At 43.0% G+C, this 20,961-nt stretch overlaps 1 protein-coding gene across 4 annotated transcripts in view; it reads right to left on the bottom strand.

The window, feature by feature from the left end:
• The window catches only part of afap1 (actin filament associated protein 1), a 53,033-nt gene that overhangs the window by 27,239 nt on the left and 4,833 nt on the right, over nucleotides 1–20,961 (bottom strand). For 2 of the 4 annotated variants that reach the window (XM_029001674.1, XM_029001701.1), the window contains exon 1: nucleotides 3,626–3,797. The exons of 1 other annotated variant lie outside the window; for it this stretch is intronic. In XM_029001674.1, the coding sequence (XP_028857507.1) occupies nucleotides 3,626–3,659 (34 nt within the window). In that variant the 5' untranslated portion in view covers nucleotides 3,660–3,797. Of the gene's footprint in view, nucleotides 1–3,625; nucleotides 3,798–14,500; nucleotides 14,551–20,961 lie in introns of those variants that run through there. One more of the 4 variants, XM_029001691.1, reaches the window with a different exon arrangement.

Genomic DNA, 20,961 nt, shown 5'->3' with positions numbered 1-20,961 from the left:
GGGATAATTGTAGTCCATGTTAAAGTCCAGAATTTTGGGTTTGATACAGACACAAAAATCACCTACCTACACCGGTTTACATTCCATAACACCTTCCATTTGATATTCATATGCCATGCACTTAGTGACTTGCAGTGGCAATTTTCGACAATTACTTCGACAATAACATTATTGCATGTGAGAATTCTTTGAATTTGTTTCGCTTAAAAACTGAAAGAAAAAGAGCTTAGACATTCTGAATTGCCAATAAAAAAGATAATATCTGGATATGTGCACAACTTCTTAAACCTATAGCATGTCAACATGTCTGGCAATATCCCATTCCTAATATTTAATGCTTAAAATACAGGAGCTTTGAATAGAAGTCTCAGAAAGGACACCCAGATAGACTCAAATGACACCCATATGCATGAAGTCTGCAAGGCCCAAAACGGCCCATGGGAACAGAAGCCCACCGAACCACATGATGAAAGACAGGCCAAAAGCCAAGTCTACCACTATCCCACTCATCCACAGAGAGGGGCAGGGCCTAAAGAGCACTACAGGACCACAAATGGCAAAAAAGAGACAGAAGGAAAGGAGAACTTCAGTGGCTCTGCTTCCCATCTGGACCAGGGCCAGATTATCTGATCCCCCAGGCCCTCTCATCTGACAGGCAGCCTTTGATGATGATCTTTTTGCCCGAAGGACCTCACCCAAGAACGAACCCCCAACCCACTGCTCACGAAAAGAAATCAACCAACCTCCAGCCCCTTCTCCTCTCATAAAGATAACAAATAAAAACAATTGGCCCGAGGTCACACTTCACAAAGACATAGAGATGACACCTTGTTTTCATTTTTGTCTCTAAGACAACTCCGCCCCGGCAACCCTAGGGTGGTCTGCAGTACCATCCTTAAATCCCCAGACCCCAGTCCCCTTTAGGCCAATGCCAACTTCAGCAGATCAAAAGCCAATTAACAGATGGAAGGTGAACAGTCACCCCAATAAACATAAACAGAATTATGTCAGCACATGGACACCCACCATCAACAGTGCCCAACATCACAGAGACTTAAATGTTAGAGCCATTGTAATGAAATCTATTCTAAATGTTTTTGTGAAGAATAAAACTCATTAGATCAGCAAAATGATCTAAGCATCTAAGGAATTTATTTGTATAAGATACGGTGTAAATCCATACTGTAACGAAGACCCCAATGTCTTCAAATTGTGTATATTATGGTATGAAAAGTACAATTACATCAAGCATAGCACAGAGGTATATTAATATACTACCAGATTTATCACCACTGATTAATTCACTCGCCCAGCAGTACATTAATTTGTCGCTAAGCACCAGCCACATACCAAGTTCGTTCAAGGTAGCAGTCATCAGACCCCTGATTAAAAAAACTGAGCTTTCGAATTATAGACCAACCTCCCATTTATATCAAAATGTTTAGCCCAGCAGCTGTGTGCATAGCTACACAGCAACAACATTCATGAAGTACATCAATCGTGATGTAGACCTCATCATAGTACTGAGACAGCGCTGGTTAAAGTGGTTATTGACCTTCTGTTGGCCTCTGATCAGGGCCGACTCTCGCTGCTCATCCTGCTTGAACTTAGTGCAGCGTTTGACACTATTGAACACACTATTCTCCTTGACCTGTTAGAGAATTATGTTTTGGGGATTAAGAGAACAGCCCTCTCCTGCATCAGGTCATATCTGACTGAACGGTATCAGTTTGTGGACATTAATGGTGAATCGTCTTCACATAGTAAAGTACAGTTTGGTGTTCCACAAGGTTCCGTCTTAGGTCTGCTGCTATTTTCCTTATAAGCTCAGAAGCTCTTGTACTTGGGCCTCACGCCAGAAGTAAGCTGTCTGACTACATCATAACTCTGGATAGCCTTTCTATCTCACCAAGTACAGAAATAAAGGGTCTAGGGTCATTAGATTTGATTTGCACGTAGATAATATCACTAGGATAGCATTCTTTTACCTTAGAAATATTGCAAAGATAAGACATATCATCTCAATGCATGATGCAGAAAGGGTCGTCAATGCCTTTATTACATCAAGGTTAAATTACTGCCACATATTACTGTCTTGGTGTTCTAGTAGGTGCATGAGTAAACTCCAGCTAGTTCATAATACCACAGTTCTAACTAGAAACAGAAAATTCTCAGTAATTGAGCTCAACTTTGAGATGAAAAAAGATGGAAAAGATACATGTGCAGCATGTGTGTAGCTTTACCCTGGGTTGGATTTTACTGCTTCACACAATGGGTTCAGGATGAGGAAGTCTCATAGGGGTTCTCTGACACGCGACAGCAGTTAAAAAGCCTTTAGTGATGGGGCTCCTGCGGAGCGTACCCCAAGCAAACGGAGACAGGGCGGGGAGCAGGCAGCACCCACATCATACAAACCAATTAATGCCACATCCACCAGGGTTTTGCACGGACAGATTTTAACACCTATAAACACTTTCACACTTCCACAGTGCCGCTGACCCAGTGATGAATGGTACCCAATCAACACGAGGGACAAAAACCCTAATGGGAAATCCTGCTCTGTGCCAGGGCAACTCCAGGCCTGGCTGCCGCGGAGCTCTGTTTCACCACCACGGCCAACAAAGGCTGTGTGTCAGACCCTGGCAAACATAAGCTTGGCATCATCCAATCACATGATGTGTAATATGCCACTCTAATGCTCTATTACTAGCCGTGTTCATACAAAGTGTTGAGACAAAGGCTTTAATCGAACCATCCATCAACTTTGAAACAACCCACTACGGCTTCTGGAGCAGCAGATCCTCATTTACCATCAACACACTAACCAGGTTATGGCTCCGATTAGGGGGTTCTAAAAGGAAAGTACACGTTCAAAACACTCTCAAATGGTGTAATTCAATGCAGACACCAGTAGCTCCCCAAAACCTCAAATGACAACCCAACAAATCAACTGCCTGAGAGAACACTGCACATGTTTGTTAATAAAGTGTCTATCAGACACCTACTTAAGTGCAGCAGAAAAATGTACCCATGATCCCTATTAAACACTGAATAGCCAGCTGGTTGAATGCACACGCATCCAGTGTTAAAATGCAAAAAAGAACCTAGCACTAGCATTCGGTGTGGCATTGAGAAAGCGAAGCCAGAGGAAAAAGGTCTAACGTTACACAGCTCAGCAGGAATAAAAGGAACCATGGAGGCCAAAGCGGGCGGCGCGCGTGCCAGCTTTCCAAGAATGCCATCCCAGGAAGCCCTGCTGCAGCAGACTCCAGCGGAACGGAGCGACCAAGAACACAGAGCAATTCATCACTGGGATTATCAGCCATTCATCAGTAAGCAGCCGCAGGATCGCGTTGCGGCAGCTACACCCAGGGCTTGACTTCTGATAATTCACATTTTTTAACTCCATTGCTTGCTATGTCTGTGCTTTATAAGGCTGTAATACACTTGTTCTGACTCATGAAGGTTCTGCGTCTGTCCATCCAGCTACCTATGATTCATTATAAGCCAGCTTTTTATTGCAGGATCATGAAAGCGGGGTTAATAAAACAGGGGCAGCAGTGGGCATGTCAGCGCAGGTCTGGTGCAGACCAGACAGACAGACAGACAGACAGCAGACACTCACCTCTGGAAGCGAACAAGACGGGGTCGCTCCGCATCGTGCAGCCAAACGCATCGAATCCCGGTCAGATCAGCGGGACATGCGCGTCTTCATTAAATCCCAACACGGACACGCGTGTTCATTCGCAGGTCGAGCTCCAGCTGCTTCGCCGGCGGACGTTCCTTCTCCCTCTAAAACTTTCTCCACTTCTCCCTCCCTCCTCCCTCGCTCCCTCCCTCCCTCCCTCTCCCGATCCTGTTGGGCGGCTCTTTTCTCCCCTCCTCCCTCTTTCTCTCCTTTTCGCTCGTTTCTTTGTTTGCGTGGGGTGCCGGTGGAGAGACGGGAAAACGACGCTGTGCGCGCAGGGTAATGAACAGTACTTGAAGGCACCCAGAAAGCCCCTCTCCTCTCCTCTCCTCTCCTCTCCTCTCCCATCCGCCGCGGGGTCTGGAACTCAGCAAGCAGGGCGCTGCACGCCGGGATGCGGCGAGGAGCCTCTGTTGCCAGGTCCCGCCACATTTAAACGCAACGTGCCAGCTCCCCCAGGGTCGTATTTACTAGTGGACAACACGAATTATTCCACGATAACTGAGACTGTCGAAAAATTGCGCAGAGCAAGATGGTAATTCTCGAAATACTTCCACAGAGGCTTTGGTAAGTCTACTTGTGGTCAAACTAATTTTACATTATATAGACCTGGGGTCACTTACCCTTGGCCCCGCATGTGGCTCTTTAGAAAATAAATAATAATTTAAGTGTATTAATTCATTTCTGGTGCATTTCTATGCATCACAAATGCCACTGTAATGATTCCCACCAGACCTCAGACTCAAAAGAAGGTACACGAGACCCCTCAGCAATGAAACTCAGACAAAAACAGAAGTCCTCTGTATGGTGCTGTAATTCTTGCGTATTTTTTGGACTGTTACACTGGTTTTGACCCTGTTTGCCCCTGGGGTTAGTGTAAATTAAACCCTCTGTCTGTTACGGTTTCCCGTTTCCCGATCTTGCTCATGCCCCCCGAACAAAGCCTCCAGCGCATCGCTTCGAACGAACGGATTACATAAAGGCATAAAAGTAAAATACAATATATGTAGTTTTATCTTCATTTCTACATGTCAAAAAGGATTTGCAGCCCCTGGTGATTTCTCGTTTGTGGGAGAAACTCGCTCCAAAAGGCTCTTTGAGTGTTAAAGGTTGCTGACCTCTGATATAGACTATACAACATGTTATAAACATGTTATAGTTAATTGAGATAATGAAAAAATTACCAACAATCTAATGTCCTACCCATTGCATTACAGTGGTATGTACTTTATGTTGTTTGCAAGAAAATGTATTTTGGGAATACATTTAAAAAGACAATATGCTCAGTACACAAAGACTGGCTTAATTCTGTCATGAGATCTGGCAACATTGGCCGCAGGCCAGACTCCATGCCACATTTTAGTAGTCAAATAACATGTGATTAAAGGTTTCTCAGCAGTGCTGTAAACCCACACTGTACGTGCACAAAACAAACATTTCTACACGTTTACTGCCATCAGCATTCTGAGAGATAGATGGGACAAAATTTGACTGAAGTGGACCACATGGGTGTCGTCCCCCCCCCCCCCCCCCCCCCCCCCCCCCCCCAGTGAAACAGCCGTGCGGTCTTTATCAACTCCAGGATATGAAACGGCATGAAATTTCTTCACCAAAAATGCAACTGCTTTTAGCAGACGGGAATGAAATGGAATACACTTGCCCATGTTTTTGAGTGCGTAAGCAAAAGGCCCTGCGGTTGATTCCCAGCTATCAGATCTACAATGTTTGGCACTTGTGCTGTGTTTGTTGATGGATCATTAGTCGTACAGAGCATTGTGTGGGGCGTTGCTGAGGGCCAGAGTTTCCTCCTAATGAAGTTAATTCGCAAAGTGGGATTTAGTTTCAGCAGATTTCAACACTGCAGATGTGTCTTCTGCAGTAATGAAGGAATGAGGGCCTGCTGACACGAGGAGTTGGAATGAAATACTCTGGGGTGTCAACATTGCTGCTTTAAATCAGCCATTGCATGACTGCATCATCCTCCAGTCTCAACCTGTGCGATCTACCGACGTATAAAGCCTGTCGATAGTGGACGTCAAACAGAGACCCACTCACAACACCTAAAAGGGCTAGCTGGGCGGGTTTAACAGACCAAAACAAGGGTGTGTGGAAGTGGCAATGTGAAGCACGGAGAGGTATGCATCACGTCAAGAACCAAGTCACAAGTAACCTATTATTCATCCCCAGAAGCTGCCTCCCCATCCCCCGAAGCAGGATTCATTGAGCTAAAAAGCACATTTTTCAGGTTTTGTGCACAACATGGCTCTTGTTCCTGAGGTGGGCAGCGTCTGTGGCCCGCAAAAAAAAAACCTAATCCCCAGTGTCAACACGGCTCCTACAAAACACACACAACGGCCTGATTCTGCATTGTTCACAGGAACCCATGCTTTCAGCCAGCGAGGAAGAAAGGAGGAATAGTGGGACAAGGGCAGCGATAAGAAGAGAAAACAGAGAGATGAAGTGAAGAAAGGATAAGAGGAACAGGCTTCGAGTTGCTGACCCCGCTGACGAAAACTGGGCCTGCAGGCTGACAACAGCAGATCGGGTGGGACGTGACCTCCGGGGGCCGCGCCCGCTGTAGCACTGAGCCGCTACAGCTGTGTCAATCAGTGCAAAGGTGAAAAATGTGCAGCAGAGTGTCAGAGACACTTTTCAGCCAGATTCCACAAAGCTGGAAGCACAAAGAGATTGAGATAGAAAAGAAGCAATAAATTAAAGGAGGAAAAATTAATCACAAAGAAAGAAAAAGAAACAAAAGCCAGCAGTGAATTCAGAGAGGGAGGGAGAAAACAGTAAGAAAAGTAACACTGCAAGGCTGAAACAAAACACGCAAGCAAGAAATCATAGGAAAGACATAATTCCAAAAAGCAATATAGAATAAAGCAATCATTTGAAAAATAAAGAGAAATCAAACTAACCAATTCTCCTTCTCGACTCACATCAGAAATCTTTCCCGCTCATGTAGATTCCTTCTCTACAATATCAGATGAATCCGTCCTGATCTGTAAACACAGGCCACCCAGATACTAGTTCGGTCCTTAGTAATCTCACGACTGGACTACTGCAACTCCCTTCTACCTCTAAGTACCATCCGACCTCTACAACTAATACAAAATGCAGCAGCACGACTGATCTTCAACCTTCCGAAGACCACCCCACTGCTATGTTCCCTCCACTGGCTCCCAGTAGCTGCACGCATCAGATTAAAAAAACTGATGCTGGCCTACAAAGCCAAACATGGAGTAGCACCATCCTACCTCACAGCCCTTATTACACCTCGCACTGCACCTCGTATACTCCAAGCCTCCAGTACTGCTCGCCTGGTCCCTCCATCTCTGAAGGTACGAGGAAGACATTCATCTAGACTCTTCTCCATGTTGGCCCCTCGGTGGTGGAATGAACTTCCCCTTGAGGTCAGAGCAGCTCAGTCACTGAGCACCTTCAAACGACAGCTCAAGACCTTCCTCTTTAGAGAATATTTAGATTAACTTGTGACCTTCTTATTGTCTCTGACTTATGTATAGAAACTCCTTGTAAGTCACTTTGGATAAAAGTGTCTGCCAAGTAAAGTAAAGTAGAAACTACAACAGAGTGAATAAAAAGATTGTATTCATAGTCGGGGGTCCTTGTGAACCAGAATCGATGACTTCATTGATGGTAACATGAAAGCATGTTGTAAGTCGCTCTGAATAAGGGCCTCTGCCAAATGCCTTAAATGTAAATGTAAACTAGACAGCAAAGAAGAAATACCAATCAAGAAAGAAAAAGATAAGAAAATGTCAAGCTATATAGGCTAAAACCTAAATAGGATTTAAAGAGCAAAAAAAAAGAAAAGACAAGATAAAGTGAGAAAATAACCAACATCTCACTCTCATAGTGGCCAGCATCTCTCCTGTGGTATTCCAGGCATGCCTGTCAAAACAGCAGCCGACCCCGTGACCCTGACTCGCAAGAGACACAGCCTCACAGCCCAAGTGCACGAAGGCAGGGGGAGAAATACTTGCAAAGGGTGATAACTGATGTAAGAGCTCTGCACGTTTCTGTATCCTGTAGTGTGACAGGATGGGGTGGCATTGATATAAATTTACTTTACTTTACTTTACTTTACTTAGCAGACGCTTTTATCCAAAGAGACTTACAAGAGGAAGACACCAGCAATTCTCTGTTTCTATAAATTTTGAGTTTACAAAACTAAGGCCTAACTTGTCAGGAAAAGAACATGCTCGGAGATTGTTAAGTGCTAGACGAAGAAAAATGTTTTTTTGTGCAGTGTGTGTGCATGTGTGTGTGTTAGTGTTAGACTCGTCTGAAATACTTTTTGAACAAGTGGGTTTTCAACTGCTTCTTAAAGGTGGTGATAGTCTCGGGTAGTCGAATGGAACAGGGCAAGTTGTTCCACCAGCCAGGGACAACAAAGGAGAATAGAGTTGATTGGGATCAGAGACCCCGTGATGAGGGAATTTTCAGTCTCATTTCATTTGTAGATCTGAAGTAAAGGAGTAAAGCTAGCTAGTTGTGTATTGATATAAGAGGGTGCACTTCCATTTACAGCCCTATAGGCAAGAATCAAGGATTTGAACTCAATGCGAGCAGCTACCGGGTGCCAGTGGAGAGAGGTGAGAAGAGGCGTGACATGTGAGCATTTTGGCTTATTGAAGAAATAATAATATAAATAATATTTTTTCCAGATTTCTACATAAAAATTATATAAATATTTCTTTCAAATCAAAGTATACAAAGAGATCACAATTAAGAGAGAACAATTTGCTAACTGAATTGCAAAACAGCTCACATGTGGTGCAACACAAGAGAAGGCGAGGTCAAGTGGACAGACAAGAAAGAAATGATTTTTTTAATGCATAAACAAATACATCAGTCAAATGATGCTGCAAGTGGGGTGAACAGCAAGTTTACAGTATTATGTAGTATTAGAAAAAAAATGAAATCAAGGTTGATCAGGATTAATAAAGAATGCTTGGCATTTTCTTTCGCTGTACTCGACACCACCTGTGTCCAGAAAACCTTCTAGTGGCATTCCAATCAGTTCTTCATCAAAGGCTGGATATTTCATCCCACTCTAGACCAGACCTCAAAAGCCTCTGAATTTCTGTAATCAGGATTACTACTGGTATCCATATGGACACGACTGGCCAAAAGGATTAATATTGGGTGGAGAATACGTTATCTTCTTAAACACACCACCATAAACTCAAACTGGGACAAGGTCGACTGGCAGGCTGAAAAGAGGATGCTTTGATATAATGTTGTCCAGATTAAGATCATAGCAATGCCTGTCTGGATAATGCATCTCTCTATTCAAATGACTTAAAGATGCAGTGGGAGAAATGGGTGAAATGAAGGAGATGCACAGTCTGCCAGGCCTGTCTTAAAAAATCACACTCTGTTGGTTACTTTAGTGATTTTTAAATCCTTCAAACTACAATTCACAGAAGAGCTGACAGCCCCATGACTGCAGGGTGAGAAGATGTCCAGTACTACGTCCAGTGTAAACTTCAGATCATATTCTTATTTTCTGAATACTCCTTTCACAATGGACTAATACACCATGGCAGAATACTAACCTGTTTAGCTTACTGTAAAATAAAAGTGTTTGTTGACATCACGAAACTGGGGTTTAATGGTGGAACACAGGACAGGGGAGACATTCAAGACGTTGACATTAGTGAACACGGAACATAACATTAAAGACCTGACAGCGAACAGAAACGAACAGGGCAGCTTTATACAATTAACACATGTGAAAACGATTAGGGAACATTTCACTTGACAATAATGAAACTCGGTCCGGTAACCCCATTTCGGACCGGATCGTGACACTCTTGAATTCAAATTGAATGCCTTCAGAGAGCAAAAGTAATTTAACTCTCCCATAGCTTTAGCCTTAAACCAACAGCTATGCCACTCTTACTTTAGACACTGAAGCTTGGTCTGAAGAGTAGTTGGATGGAAGTAGACGGTAGTTCAATGGTCAAATTGGTCCTACATTTATATTTACATTTACATTTACAGCATTTATCAGACGCCCTTATCCAGAGCGACTTACAATCAGTAGTTACAGGGACAGTCCCGCCTGGACACTTGGGTTAAATGACTTACTCAGGGACACAATGGTAGTAAGTGGGATTTGAACCAGGGTCTTCTGGTTCATAGGCGAATGTCTTTCCCACTAGTGTCTTACCCACTAGGCTACTACCACCCCTAGTGTAGTGTCCTACACTAGCCTCCTAATAATGCCCTTCATCAAACTCACTTTGACGGAGGGCAGTGGGGGCAGTGGATGGCCTAGCGGGTAAGGAAACAGATCCACAATCCGAAGGTTGCGAGTCCCAAACCGTCAAGGTGCCACTGAGCAAAGCACCGTCCCCACACACTGCTCCCCGGGCGCCTGTCATGGCTCACTACTGCTCACTAAGGGTAATGGTTAAATGCAGAGGACACACTTCGTTGTGTGCATGTGTTTCACAATGATAATCACTTCAGTTCACTTCACGTCACTTTATTTGAATTGAATGAACTTGGTTACATCCTATCATTGCAATGAATGCAATGGATTGAACAATTAAAACAGAGAACGTGAGAGCTCTCCAAAGTTTAACGCTGCTTAGCCCTTCAGCATTGCACATACTGTCTGTATTTCGTCACCATTTCATAGGTGTGAACCACTTCCAACAATGAAAAGGCTTTAATAGCTACAAGGCAGCCAGGGAGGGTACGTTTGCAACATAGCTAGTGGGCACATCGTGGCATGAAATTAATCAGGTTTAGCAATCTGTAACAGTAATAGCACGTATGCCTGCTGAATTCATAATCAATAAATACAAATATGGATTACTATAGAAACAGCTTGTATTGTTAGCCTTCTCACAAATTTAGCTTTATTAAAATGACAGTTCTGCAGAAAATGAGATCTGACATTAGCTACCATGAGACTACAAATATATCCTACCTAAGAACAAAGTTCAGAAATAATTCAATATACTTCATCATGCTCCCAAGTGCAGTTGTACAAAATGGTTCAGTATCTCCAGATTTAAACAGGATGGGCCTGGAAGCAAGTTTCCCATCCTCCTCCTTGTTCTGCACCCAGAATGTCTTCATCCCAACACTTCTTTAATTATGTTTTGAAGTTGGAAGCGGGGTGGATTAGAAGAAAAATATCCTGATCAGCATGTCCCAGGAGATGAACTGGCTACCACTTATCAGTATGATGACCTATCCTGACATCATCACCACCATCGTCATCATCATGACTTCAGTGGTGGTACACTCAAAGCCAGCACAGATTTGGAACTTGTTCAAAATTGCATAATTTGAGAGCAGGGAATTTTTAACAGAATGCCATAACCAGAGTAGAGCAGCATATGTGGCTTTACAGCAGACTGGCCCCAAAAAAAAGAAAAGAAAAAATAGGAACAGGAGATGAGGAAACTGGGAAACGGGGTTCGGAACAAGAGCAAGTTCATTTCAACACAACACTCCATCACCCAAAATGCCGACACGGTTTCAGTGTTACGTTAGCCCTGTGTTTGCGTTGGAACCAGGGATCCTGCCCACCAGCCTGGACCACAGATGGGGCTTAAGAGTTTGTGTGTGTGTCTGTGTGTAGATGCATGTGTCTCCCCTCGGCGAGAACATCCTGCCTTGTAAACCCCCCACAACCTCCCAAAAAAACCACCCCAAAGTCATCTTTTGACAGAAAACAGTCTAGCATTCCAAACTCAACAAAGTGAAGCAGCGAGCAGAGAAATGTGAGCAGACCATCCAACTGCCCTTTTCAAATGAATCACTCTACTCATATTCTTCAACGCGGCATGATATGAGCCAGCCCACTTCCACATCAGCGCACGTTCATGCACAAGGATTCCAATTTGAATAAAGATGATCTTATTCAAATTTCATATTTTCCTATATTTGTGAAGACATTTGATTGACACTAAGATATGAATGCAAATTACTACACAAGCACACATTCAATTAAATAAATCAATGAAAAATGTTTTCATGTTAAACCCCATGAACCTTTAACATTGTTAAAAATCAAAAGAAACAGTCTAAAATGAATACCAAACCAGGTAAAAAATAATGTTTTTATTCATCAAACTCTGAAATCATGCAAACATCTTATTTCAATCTTCCATTTGAGCAAGCACTCAAAAAAAGTTGAAAAAGAATAGAGATTATTTGAGATGCTATCATAGCCAAGCAATTTGGGCTCTCAGGTACCTTTGAGTTTTGATGGTTTAACTTTGATCAGATAACAGCTAAAAGTCTTGCATGTCCATCCAGTCCCAGCTTGTCAGGTGTGATCTAAAGTTCAGGTATGACATCATTGTTTTCCTAAGACATGCCCTTCCTCTGCAGCCAAGGGAACAGGTTTTGTATTTCAGACCGCGAGGAGAACCACCTGACCCGATGTCCAGCCAGGCTTTAGACAACGTAACTCCTCCCAATTTATTCTGCTTCTTTCCCTGTAATTTGTGTCGTTCCCTTCTTCACCCTTCACCATCTTGCTTCTTCTCTCTTCTCTCTGCTGAAAGCCGGTTCCTGTTTTTTTATTTCAGAGGGCAAATGTCCACCTATAATCCATAACCCCCTCATCCCCCATCTGAATTAATGATCCCCTTCCTCCCCACCCACCCTAGACCCCAGCTGCCACGGCCACATCAACCACCACCAACCCCCCCGTCCCATCGTGACCACAGCGAATCAGCTCAAGCAGACATGAGGCGGTGATCTCTCCGGTCCAGCAGCGTTAGTACCCACCCCCAAACTTCTTAATTTCCTCTCCTTCCCCATCCTTCCTTCCATCTGACCATCATCCCGCCATCTGTCCCGGCCTCAGTCCTTAGCCTCTCTGAGGAGGCACTTATTGGATTTTTTTTTTTGAGTGAGGGCATATAATGCATCTGTTCCTGTCTGCGGGGGGGCTCCTGTAGGGATGTGGGGGGGGGGACTGCTCTGGGGCAGCAATCTGCCTTCATTAAACATGTATGAGTCTGAGAACACAGACTGCTCTCCCGTACCTATCTTCCAATCTCTCTCACACCCATTTCTTTCCCTTCTCATTAGCAAATAAAGAAACAGGAAGAGGAAGCAGGAAGTGGGACTGCATTCATCTCCTGAGAGGCAGCATAAAGAGGAGCGTTCCCGTGTGATTACACCCGGGACAGTTAAATAAAAGACTACAGCCGGGTGATGGAGTTCTCCACCAGCACACGGTGGGAGGTTTGTTGTCTTTCGCCTCGCTGCAGTTTTTAAGCCTGACGTGGGACCAGTGGGTGACCTCACACACCGAGCACTGCACCCAACAGTCGGTGGCTGAATGGGACGGGCTGTCTACAGCCTTAGCGTGGACCTTTCAGCATCATCGCATTATAAAAATAAAACCGTGACTTAACACTTCCACCACGGAGGTCTTGTGTCGCCACAGGACACAGAACAGCAAAACCTGTTTATTTTCCTGTTGTTATTTCAGGAAATGACAGTTTGACCAGCAAAACAGACTAATCTGCCCTTCGGTGCCGAGGTGTAAAATTCATTTTTATCCATGCTCATTGCAAAGCTTGCAATACCAGCAACATTAACATCTGGATGCAGTGCAATATCATTCTGGAATAGTAAGGAGAGGAATCCCAGAACCAACAAGCAACCACTGGATTTCTTGGTCATAGCTAATTTGGCATTAATTAGCAAAAAGGCAGTAATGATGACCTCGCTCTTCACGCCATGTGGCATGACATACATTAGTTGTGATAAATGATTTAGAATTAATTCGGTTAATTACAATAATAGGCCATGATATATTATGATATTGTTTAAAATGGTAGTATTTGTCCATTTTCAAAAGCAAGTGTAAATATATGAATCACACTTTGTTTTATTAAAACACAGAAAGCCTCATGTGGCATGATCAACACTAACAGTGAATCTTAATGCAAATGTGAATTAAAAATTATCATAATGTGCAGTCGTGTCACTTGTTTTCCACCTCGATTGTAGGCCAATTCATCTTTACAGCAACTTAGGGGAAAGAATATTCTTTGAATATTCGTAAAGGTTCTACTTGTATCCTTCAGCTCTTGTAATGAACAAAACAGCACTATTTTGTCCCATTCAACACAAGGCAGCGGGAAGTGTTGACGCCCCCCTTGTTCGATCCGATTAGTTTGCGCACTGTAAGACATCCCAATGCAACAAATAAAGTTAAGGTGCACCCCCATGGCCTCCGGTGTGGAATCCCTTCAGCTACAACCAAATGACCTGGACATGTGCTTGTTCAAATCTTGCCGGGAGCATAGACTTTTCATTACTTCTGAACCCGGAAGACTGGTGTAACTTTTAATGGCACCTCACTGTGTTCATTGCAAATGCAGACTTGCTGGGACTATACCAGTCTTGACTCTGAACAGTTCTAGGCTGTTTGCAAAATCATATGAATAAATATCAGCGTAAATGCTGACCCTTGCAGGCAAAAGAGATCAAAAATGAAAAAAGGGGAAAAAATGTTTCAATCAATACCAATGCAGAGAGATAATCGGATTCTACAAACTAAAGAAAGTGGTGAAGGGAGGTGAGGCAACATCTGCAAAGTCTCAAGAGCATGTGGACTAAATTACTGTAACGACAAGGACCAGGCAAGAGAACAAGAAAGTGAGGATGAGCAGGAAAAGTAATCTCTGCTGGAACAATGACAGCTCTCCAGTTGTGGCTGCAGTGGAGAAGCAAGGAACGGCATGTTGTCTTCTTGTCTTCAGTGAAGGACCTCACACAGCAAACGATCGTTTTACTTACCTTTCTGTTTTTGTGTGAGTGTGTGTGATCCTGCCACAGCATGCGTTTCACTGTAGTGTCTCAGAATGGGCCAATGTTCAATAAGGTCTGAGGTGACCTTCAGACCCGCTTCCTACAATATGTCTGATTGTTTGCTCTAAGCGGATTTTGGCAGCTTAATCGTGAAGCTGAAAAAGTTTCACACTCAAAAAGCACAGAAAAACACACACAAACACACACACACTTTCCCCATACTGTGCTGCCCCAAGATCAAAGCAGCCAGCTGCTTCCCAACAGGATATGACATCACAGACTCCTATAGAGAGTGTCCATTTTTGTGGAATTATCATGATGTCAGCGAGCCCACGATCCTTGGAAACAGCTAGTGAAATTGTCAGTTGTGGCTGTTTAACATGCCATGTGGGGATGGTCTACTTGTGCTGCGAGCTAGGAAATTAGTCCATTTTTCCGTATCAGCCAGGTGTCTGCGTCTGTGTGTGTGTTTGTGTGTGTGTGTGAGTGTCAACACACATACATATGTTGTCCCTTACTATATATTACATATATACTATATGCTAGTTACAATTCCACGTGTACATATTTCTGTATTTTAGTCATGTATCTATACACAAAGACAGTCACTTATTGCATTGTTTTGACCTCTTTTTATCCACTCATAAGTGATAAGAACTGATTTCACATAATGTAAAAATGTATTTCATTTATTTCATATTTGGCTGTCTTGTGGGGCGTGGACCATTTAAGGACCATTAAATTAGTCATTCCTTTTGCTTTCAAAAGGTCACTGACACTCTTCATTAATCTTACAATCTTTCATTTTGCCCCACACCATTTTGCTTCTCCTCTAGGGTGACAGTAGCCTTGTAGAAAATTTGATCCACAGAGTCAAATGTTGCAATGGAAGCTGCTGTGGATAAAAGTCTCGGATGTAGATCTACATGGTCTCATTTTAAGAGTTCTTTTTGTAAAATGTATCTGCCATTTCCCCAAAAGATATATTACCCAAAAGAGGCAGGAAGAGAAAATCACACTGACAACAATCTTATGAAGGAAGGCTTTGCTAAGTTTGGAATGTGATTCGGCTGTAGTATACTTGGCTGCAGCCGGGGCGGCGTGACACCACCCCGTCGACCAGCGGGTTGTTCAGAGGGAGGGCTGAGTTCGTCCTCTGCTGGGAAATGAAAGATTTTTGTTGGCTTGTCCTCCCTTCTTCTGAAATTTGAGTGGGGAGGGAGTATGTTAAAGGATGTGTGTGTGTGTGTGTGTGTGTGTGTGTGTGTGTGTGTGTGTGTTTGTGTGAAATGGAATATAAACTGATATAAATATCTTTCTCGGACACCACACGAATCACATTATACCCGTCACTACACAAAGGTTTTTGAAACAAGAACTTGAAGCCGTTCTCAGCCATTTAATCGGCAAGAAAAGGAAGTCTGCAGTTCTATGTTCCATTGAGAACCAAGCAACCTTTACACCAGTACCTACACCCTAGCTGGACCTTAGTAGGGGGTATACGCATAATCTACTCTTCAAATATACAGCGTTTACCAGTGTAGGGTGTGCTGCAGTCCTGAGAACTGAGAATAGAGAAAATACACATACATTTCAGCAGGTATGGAAGGGGGTTCATTATAGCTCAGGGAGCTATAAAAATATATTCGTGATGAATAATTATAGCAAATACCAAAAAAAAAACAAAAAAAAAACACAATTTCAATGGCTAGGGAAGAGCTTATGTGTACTTGCACTCTATAGGTATGTCATATACATCATGTAGTTTAAGATCAGAAGGAAAATAAAATTTAAAAAAGCATACATGCTCACACATAGCCCTATAATATGCTGGTCAGCAGACTGCACATTCCCATTCACAGCAGACCTGTAGGAACTTGACATCTGAAAACACACAGTCATCACTTCTTAAAACACACCTGCTGATGACACATTGCAGAGGCAACCAACACAATGCATGCCGCCCTGCGGACTTTCCCCTTTAACCATTCAGTGTTGCACACAAAACATCACTGAAAACCAAAAACTTATTTTTCAAATGGATTCAAAGTGGGTTAAATCAACATTGGGAGACCGGCCACGGAAAGCACATAAAATTCACCCCCACCTCACACCACCTCACACACACACACACACACACACACACAAATACACCCACATGGAAAGCATTTTTGCTCAGGCTGAAAGACAGGAAGGGAACCTCAAGAGAAAAAGGCTTGGAAGGCTTGGCCTTCTAAAACAAAGGGCCATCCTTAAAATATATATTCTAAGGAGAGGAAAAAGATGCACACACCCATGCAAACAGAGAGCCAGCAGTTTAATGTACATTTTGGATGTATTATAACTGAATGATCCTTCCATGCTGGTACGTGTATTTGCTCAAAGCAAAGTGTATCCCTGTTGAAACATGTGTGACCACCTATGGCTTCAGGTGTTTTTGCATTTATAACTCTGTGAGGACGTCTTTCCTGTGGTATACTACTCAACCTCACTAGCAAAAAAAATGTTTCTTTTTAAACAATAAGGACTAAGATTATGCAAATGAATAGGTTAATGTTTAGCCTTTAAAAGTTTAAGTGAAAGTGAAGCGATTGTCATTGCGATACACCGCAGCACAACACATGGTGACACAGCGAAATTTGTCCTCTGCTTTTAACCATCACCCTTGGAAAGCAGTGGGCAGCCATGACAGGCGCCCAGGGAACAGTGTGTGGGGACAGTACTTTTGCTCAGTGGCACCTTGGCGGTTCGGGATTCGAACCAGCAACCTTCTGATTACAGGGCCGCTTCATTAACTGCTAGGCCACAACTGCCCCACTTTAAACTATTGAACTATTAATGCATAAATTATTTTGTAATTATGTAATATTTTTAGAGGATATCAGAACTGGATGTGATATGTGCACCTTCCAGTTCATAACATTTAATTTAAAGTAATTTACAGTTGTAGTAATAGCTTTTGGAGACCACAAGCGGGCAATACAAAATCTTGCTTGCTTGTCAGTTTGTTTGGAGGTTTTAGCTGCACCTGTACTGTCTTTTCATGCACCGTGTCAGTTAGACAGTAAGACAGTAAGCTTTGACAATTTGGACACCTGAAATTTTACATTTTCTCCAACTTGGCCCTCCCACTGTTGTCATGTGACCACATGGTGAAAATCTACATTCCATTAAATGTAAAGCAATGGAGCTACAGCATCCATGATTTTTAAGGTGAATAGTTGTATTTTACAGTGAATGACTTTGCAACATACAAATTCTATTTTTAGCTATATTTAACAGAATATTGATAATTTTCTTTGATTACCATTGCATGAAAAAGGCATCAATCCCAAGCATGGTGGCCACACATATATTACTGAAATGTTTATTGTGTGAAGATGTGACATAGAAAATGACTACTGTCAAGATATTAAATATGCTTTAGGGTCACACATCCTTTTGTTTTCTATACCCTTCTTGTTCTCTCTGTATGGTTTCTTTTGCCTTGGATGAAGTGAATAATGAAGGAACACACACAGATGAGTGGAGCTGGCAACGGCCTGCAGTGCAGGAAGTGACATCATCAAACTGGCACTCGCTTTTTTTCCTTGCCGGTTGCTGGGTGATTTCATCAGACGCTTCCATTAGGAAACTTTTCGCCTCAACTTTTAAGACAGCTGGAGAGAAAAAGATGTGGGAGCTTAAAATAGCCAGGGTAACTAAAACGCACATTTGGTTCAATTTCGAGGTCTTGCTTCAGAGAGTGGGAATTGTCTGAGCTCCACCACAGAATGCAACTCTGTCTGCACTTTAGCCACAATGCACACAGAGCACAGATAGACAGACAGACAGAAATATTAAGTGCTAAATACATGAGAATACATGAGCTTAATGTGTGTAAGAGTGGTATACACATGTGCACCTCAGTTGCACCTCGGCGGATTGGGATTTGAACCGGCAAATTTCTGAATACAGGTCAGCAGTGAAAGAATACATGTCCATCAAACAGTCCATATATATTTATATCAATATATTTATTATGATTATCAATTTTCTGTATGTTAAGTTTCTGCTCTGTTAAAAACTATATATATATATATATATATATATACACACACACACACACACACACACACACACACACACACATTTGCATATTATAGTAAGCATGATGAAATCAAATTACTACAAACTACATGAACTACATAACATAACGGCATGAGTTTGCATAGCTTTATTTACTGTCCTGGATCAGGAATCTTACATGTAGTAAAAGGTGGTGAATGGCGGTCCACCAAGTGCCCTCCTGCAGGTCATGGTGCTCTGCAACAGCAACCACTTTCTGGTTTAAAAATGAATAGGGAGTCCTCAGGGGCTGAATTTATAACAATGTGGAAAACAAAACGAGGTCAAACACGCCAAAAGTACCTACACAATGTGTAAAAAAGACCATGTGGTGTGGGAGAAGAGAATAGAGTGTGTAGAAAAACTCTTTCTCCCTCCACACAAAGCACTGTATTCAACCACTCCAATTTGATGTTACCTGTCAGAAAGAGGCATGGCACAATAGAGGTTAAAAATGAACAGTTTCTAATTTATTAACATAAATTATTAAATAATTATTGTAGTTACATGTGAATATTGAATGTTAAAAGGTACCAAGGTTACAGAGAAAATAAAAATGAGAAGAAAGAGTAAAGAGGGAAAAGAGAAAAAGAGGGGGAGAGAAAGACTCAGAAGCCTTCCGACTTCCGATGGAAAACCCCCTGAGCAAGAAAGCTCAGAGACCCCTTTCCACATGTAAGCAGACCTTTATACCCCTGCCTACAGGAAGTTGTCACTTGCCTACAGGAAGTTGTCACTGACCAATCAGAACCTGTTGTTTCTGATGTCACGCCCCCGGTGCCTCCCATTTGGGGAAGACAATGAGGGTGGGCGGTCCTGACGGCTGACACTTCACACGTTGCCGTCAGACAAAAGGCATGTAAAACAGAGGTGCCGAATCTTCACCCACAACCGTCGACACAGGAATGTCACACTTCCCCCTGCAGACAGCTGTTATGCAACACAAAAGCAGGCTCCCGTGATGTCCATCCTTACAAATGCATGTCATGTTCAATTTAACTGGGAAGCAGTTGAATATTAGGCCTCAGCCTGTGATGTGCTTCCCGGGCCACAGTCCATCTTTAATTCCTGTTTGTTCCAGATAATCTACTTTTAATTCAATTCATTATGAAAGTTAATATGCATGCTTGGCCAACAGAGTAAACGCTCAAAAGGATCTGAAATATTTAGACCAATAGTGAAAGTGCCACTTTTGCAAAGGATGGAACATGGAGTTAGCTAGGTTGCCTTTGTATGTGTGTCTGTGTGTATTTGTTAGTCTTTGCTTAGTGTTAGCTATGAAAGGAAGCAGCAGGTCGGAGGTCTAGACGAAAGCTAGATTTCTTTCAGGTGAAAGAAGCAAGTGTGTACCCGAGAGTGTGTGCGGCATATAGGGCATTGTTGAGTCTGGTTTCATGTCTGTACACATCGACTGAAAAAGAATCACAAGTGTGCAGTAAATGTGTGTGTGTACAAGTACGTATGCGGCGATGACAGAAATACGTTTTTTTTCCTGCCTTTTAAAGCATGCTGTTTTACTCCCACCATTTAATACAAAACACACAGACTTGTAAAGAGCCTGTGCAGGCCTTTGTATGAGTTTGCATTAAAGCATGTGTGTGTGTGTGTGTGTGTGTGTGTGTATGATAATGTGCATATGTAAAGACATGAGCGGATATCACCCCTAAAATTACCCACATCCGTGCTTTCCTTAAGGCTACCAGACCATTTTTTCCCAGTAAAGCTAACCCTGCTAGGGCCTGTTAGCCATTAAACAGCTAGTCTTTCACAGTGGCTGGCTAACGTTGTCAGGGCAGCAAACAACGTGGCCCGTAAGTCAAACCCCAGGGTTTGCTGTAGACACACACACACGCACACTAAAAACTCTTAAAACCACCCAGCAGGGACCTTTGAACCACATCACATTACCCAAAAGCCACTGAAGCTCAGATGTGGTGACCGTGCAAACAACCGTGCTTCACTTTCATCTTTTATCTGTACTTTTACCCCCTGCCTACATCCCTCACTTCAGAAGACGAGCATTCGCAGTGGAGGACCAGAGTCACTGGGGGGACAATTTAACACAAAGACTTAACTGCAGAGCCATTTGGAAAAGTTAAAGGAGGGGGTGGGATAAGAGTATGAAGGCATAGGAAAAAAAATATTTATATTCCATGCAGCCCAGTGTGTACTAGACACAGTATAAAAAGACCTGCTGAGCTAATTACCTTTGCCTGAAGTGAAGTGATACACAGCACACGGTGCACACAGCGAAATGTGTCCTCTGCATTTAACCCATCATCCTGAGGGGGCAGTGGGCAGCCATGACAGGCACCTGGGGAGCAGTGTGTGGGGACGGTGCT

Source organism: Denticeps clupeoides, chromosome 1, assembly GCF_900700375.1.
Source record: "Denticeps clupeoides chromosome 1, fDenClu1.1, whole genome shotgun sequence".
Taxonomy (NCBI): domain Eukaryota; kingdom Metazoa; phylum Chordata; class Actinopteri; order Clupeiformes; family Denticipitidae; genus Denticeps; species Denticeps clupeoides.
Note: the sequence above shows the minus strand (reverse complement) of the source record. Positions and strands in the feature narration are given on the sequence as shown.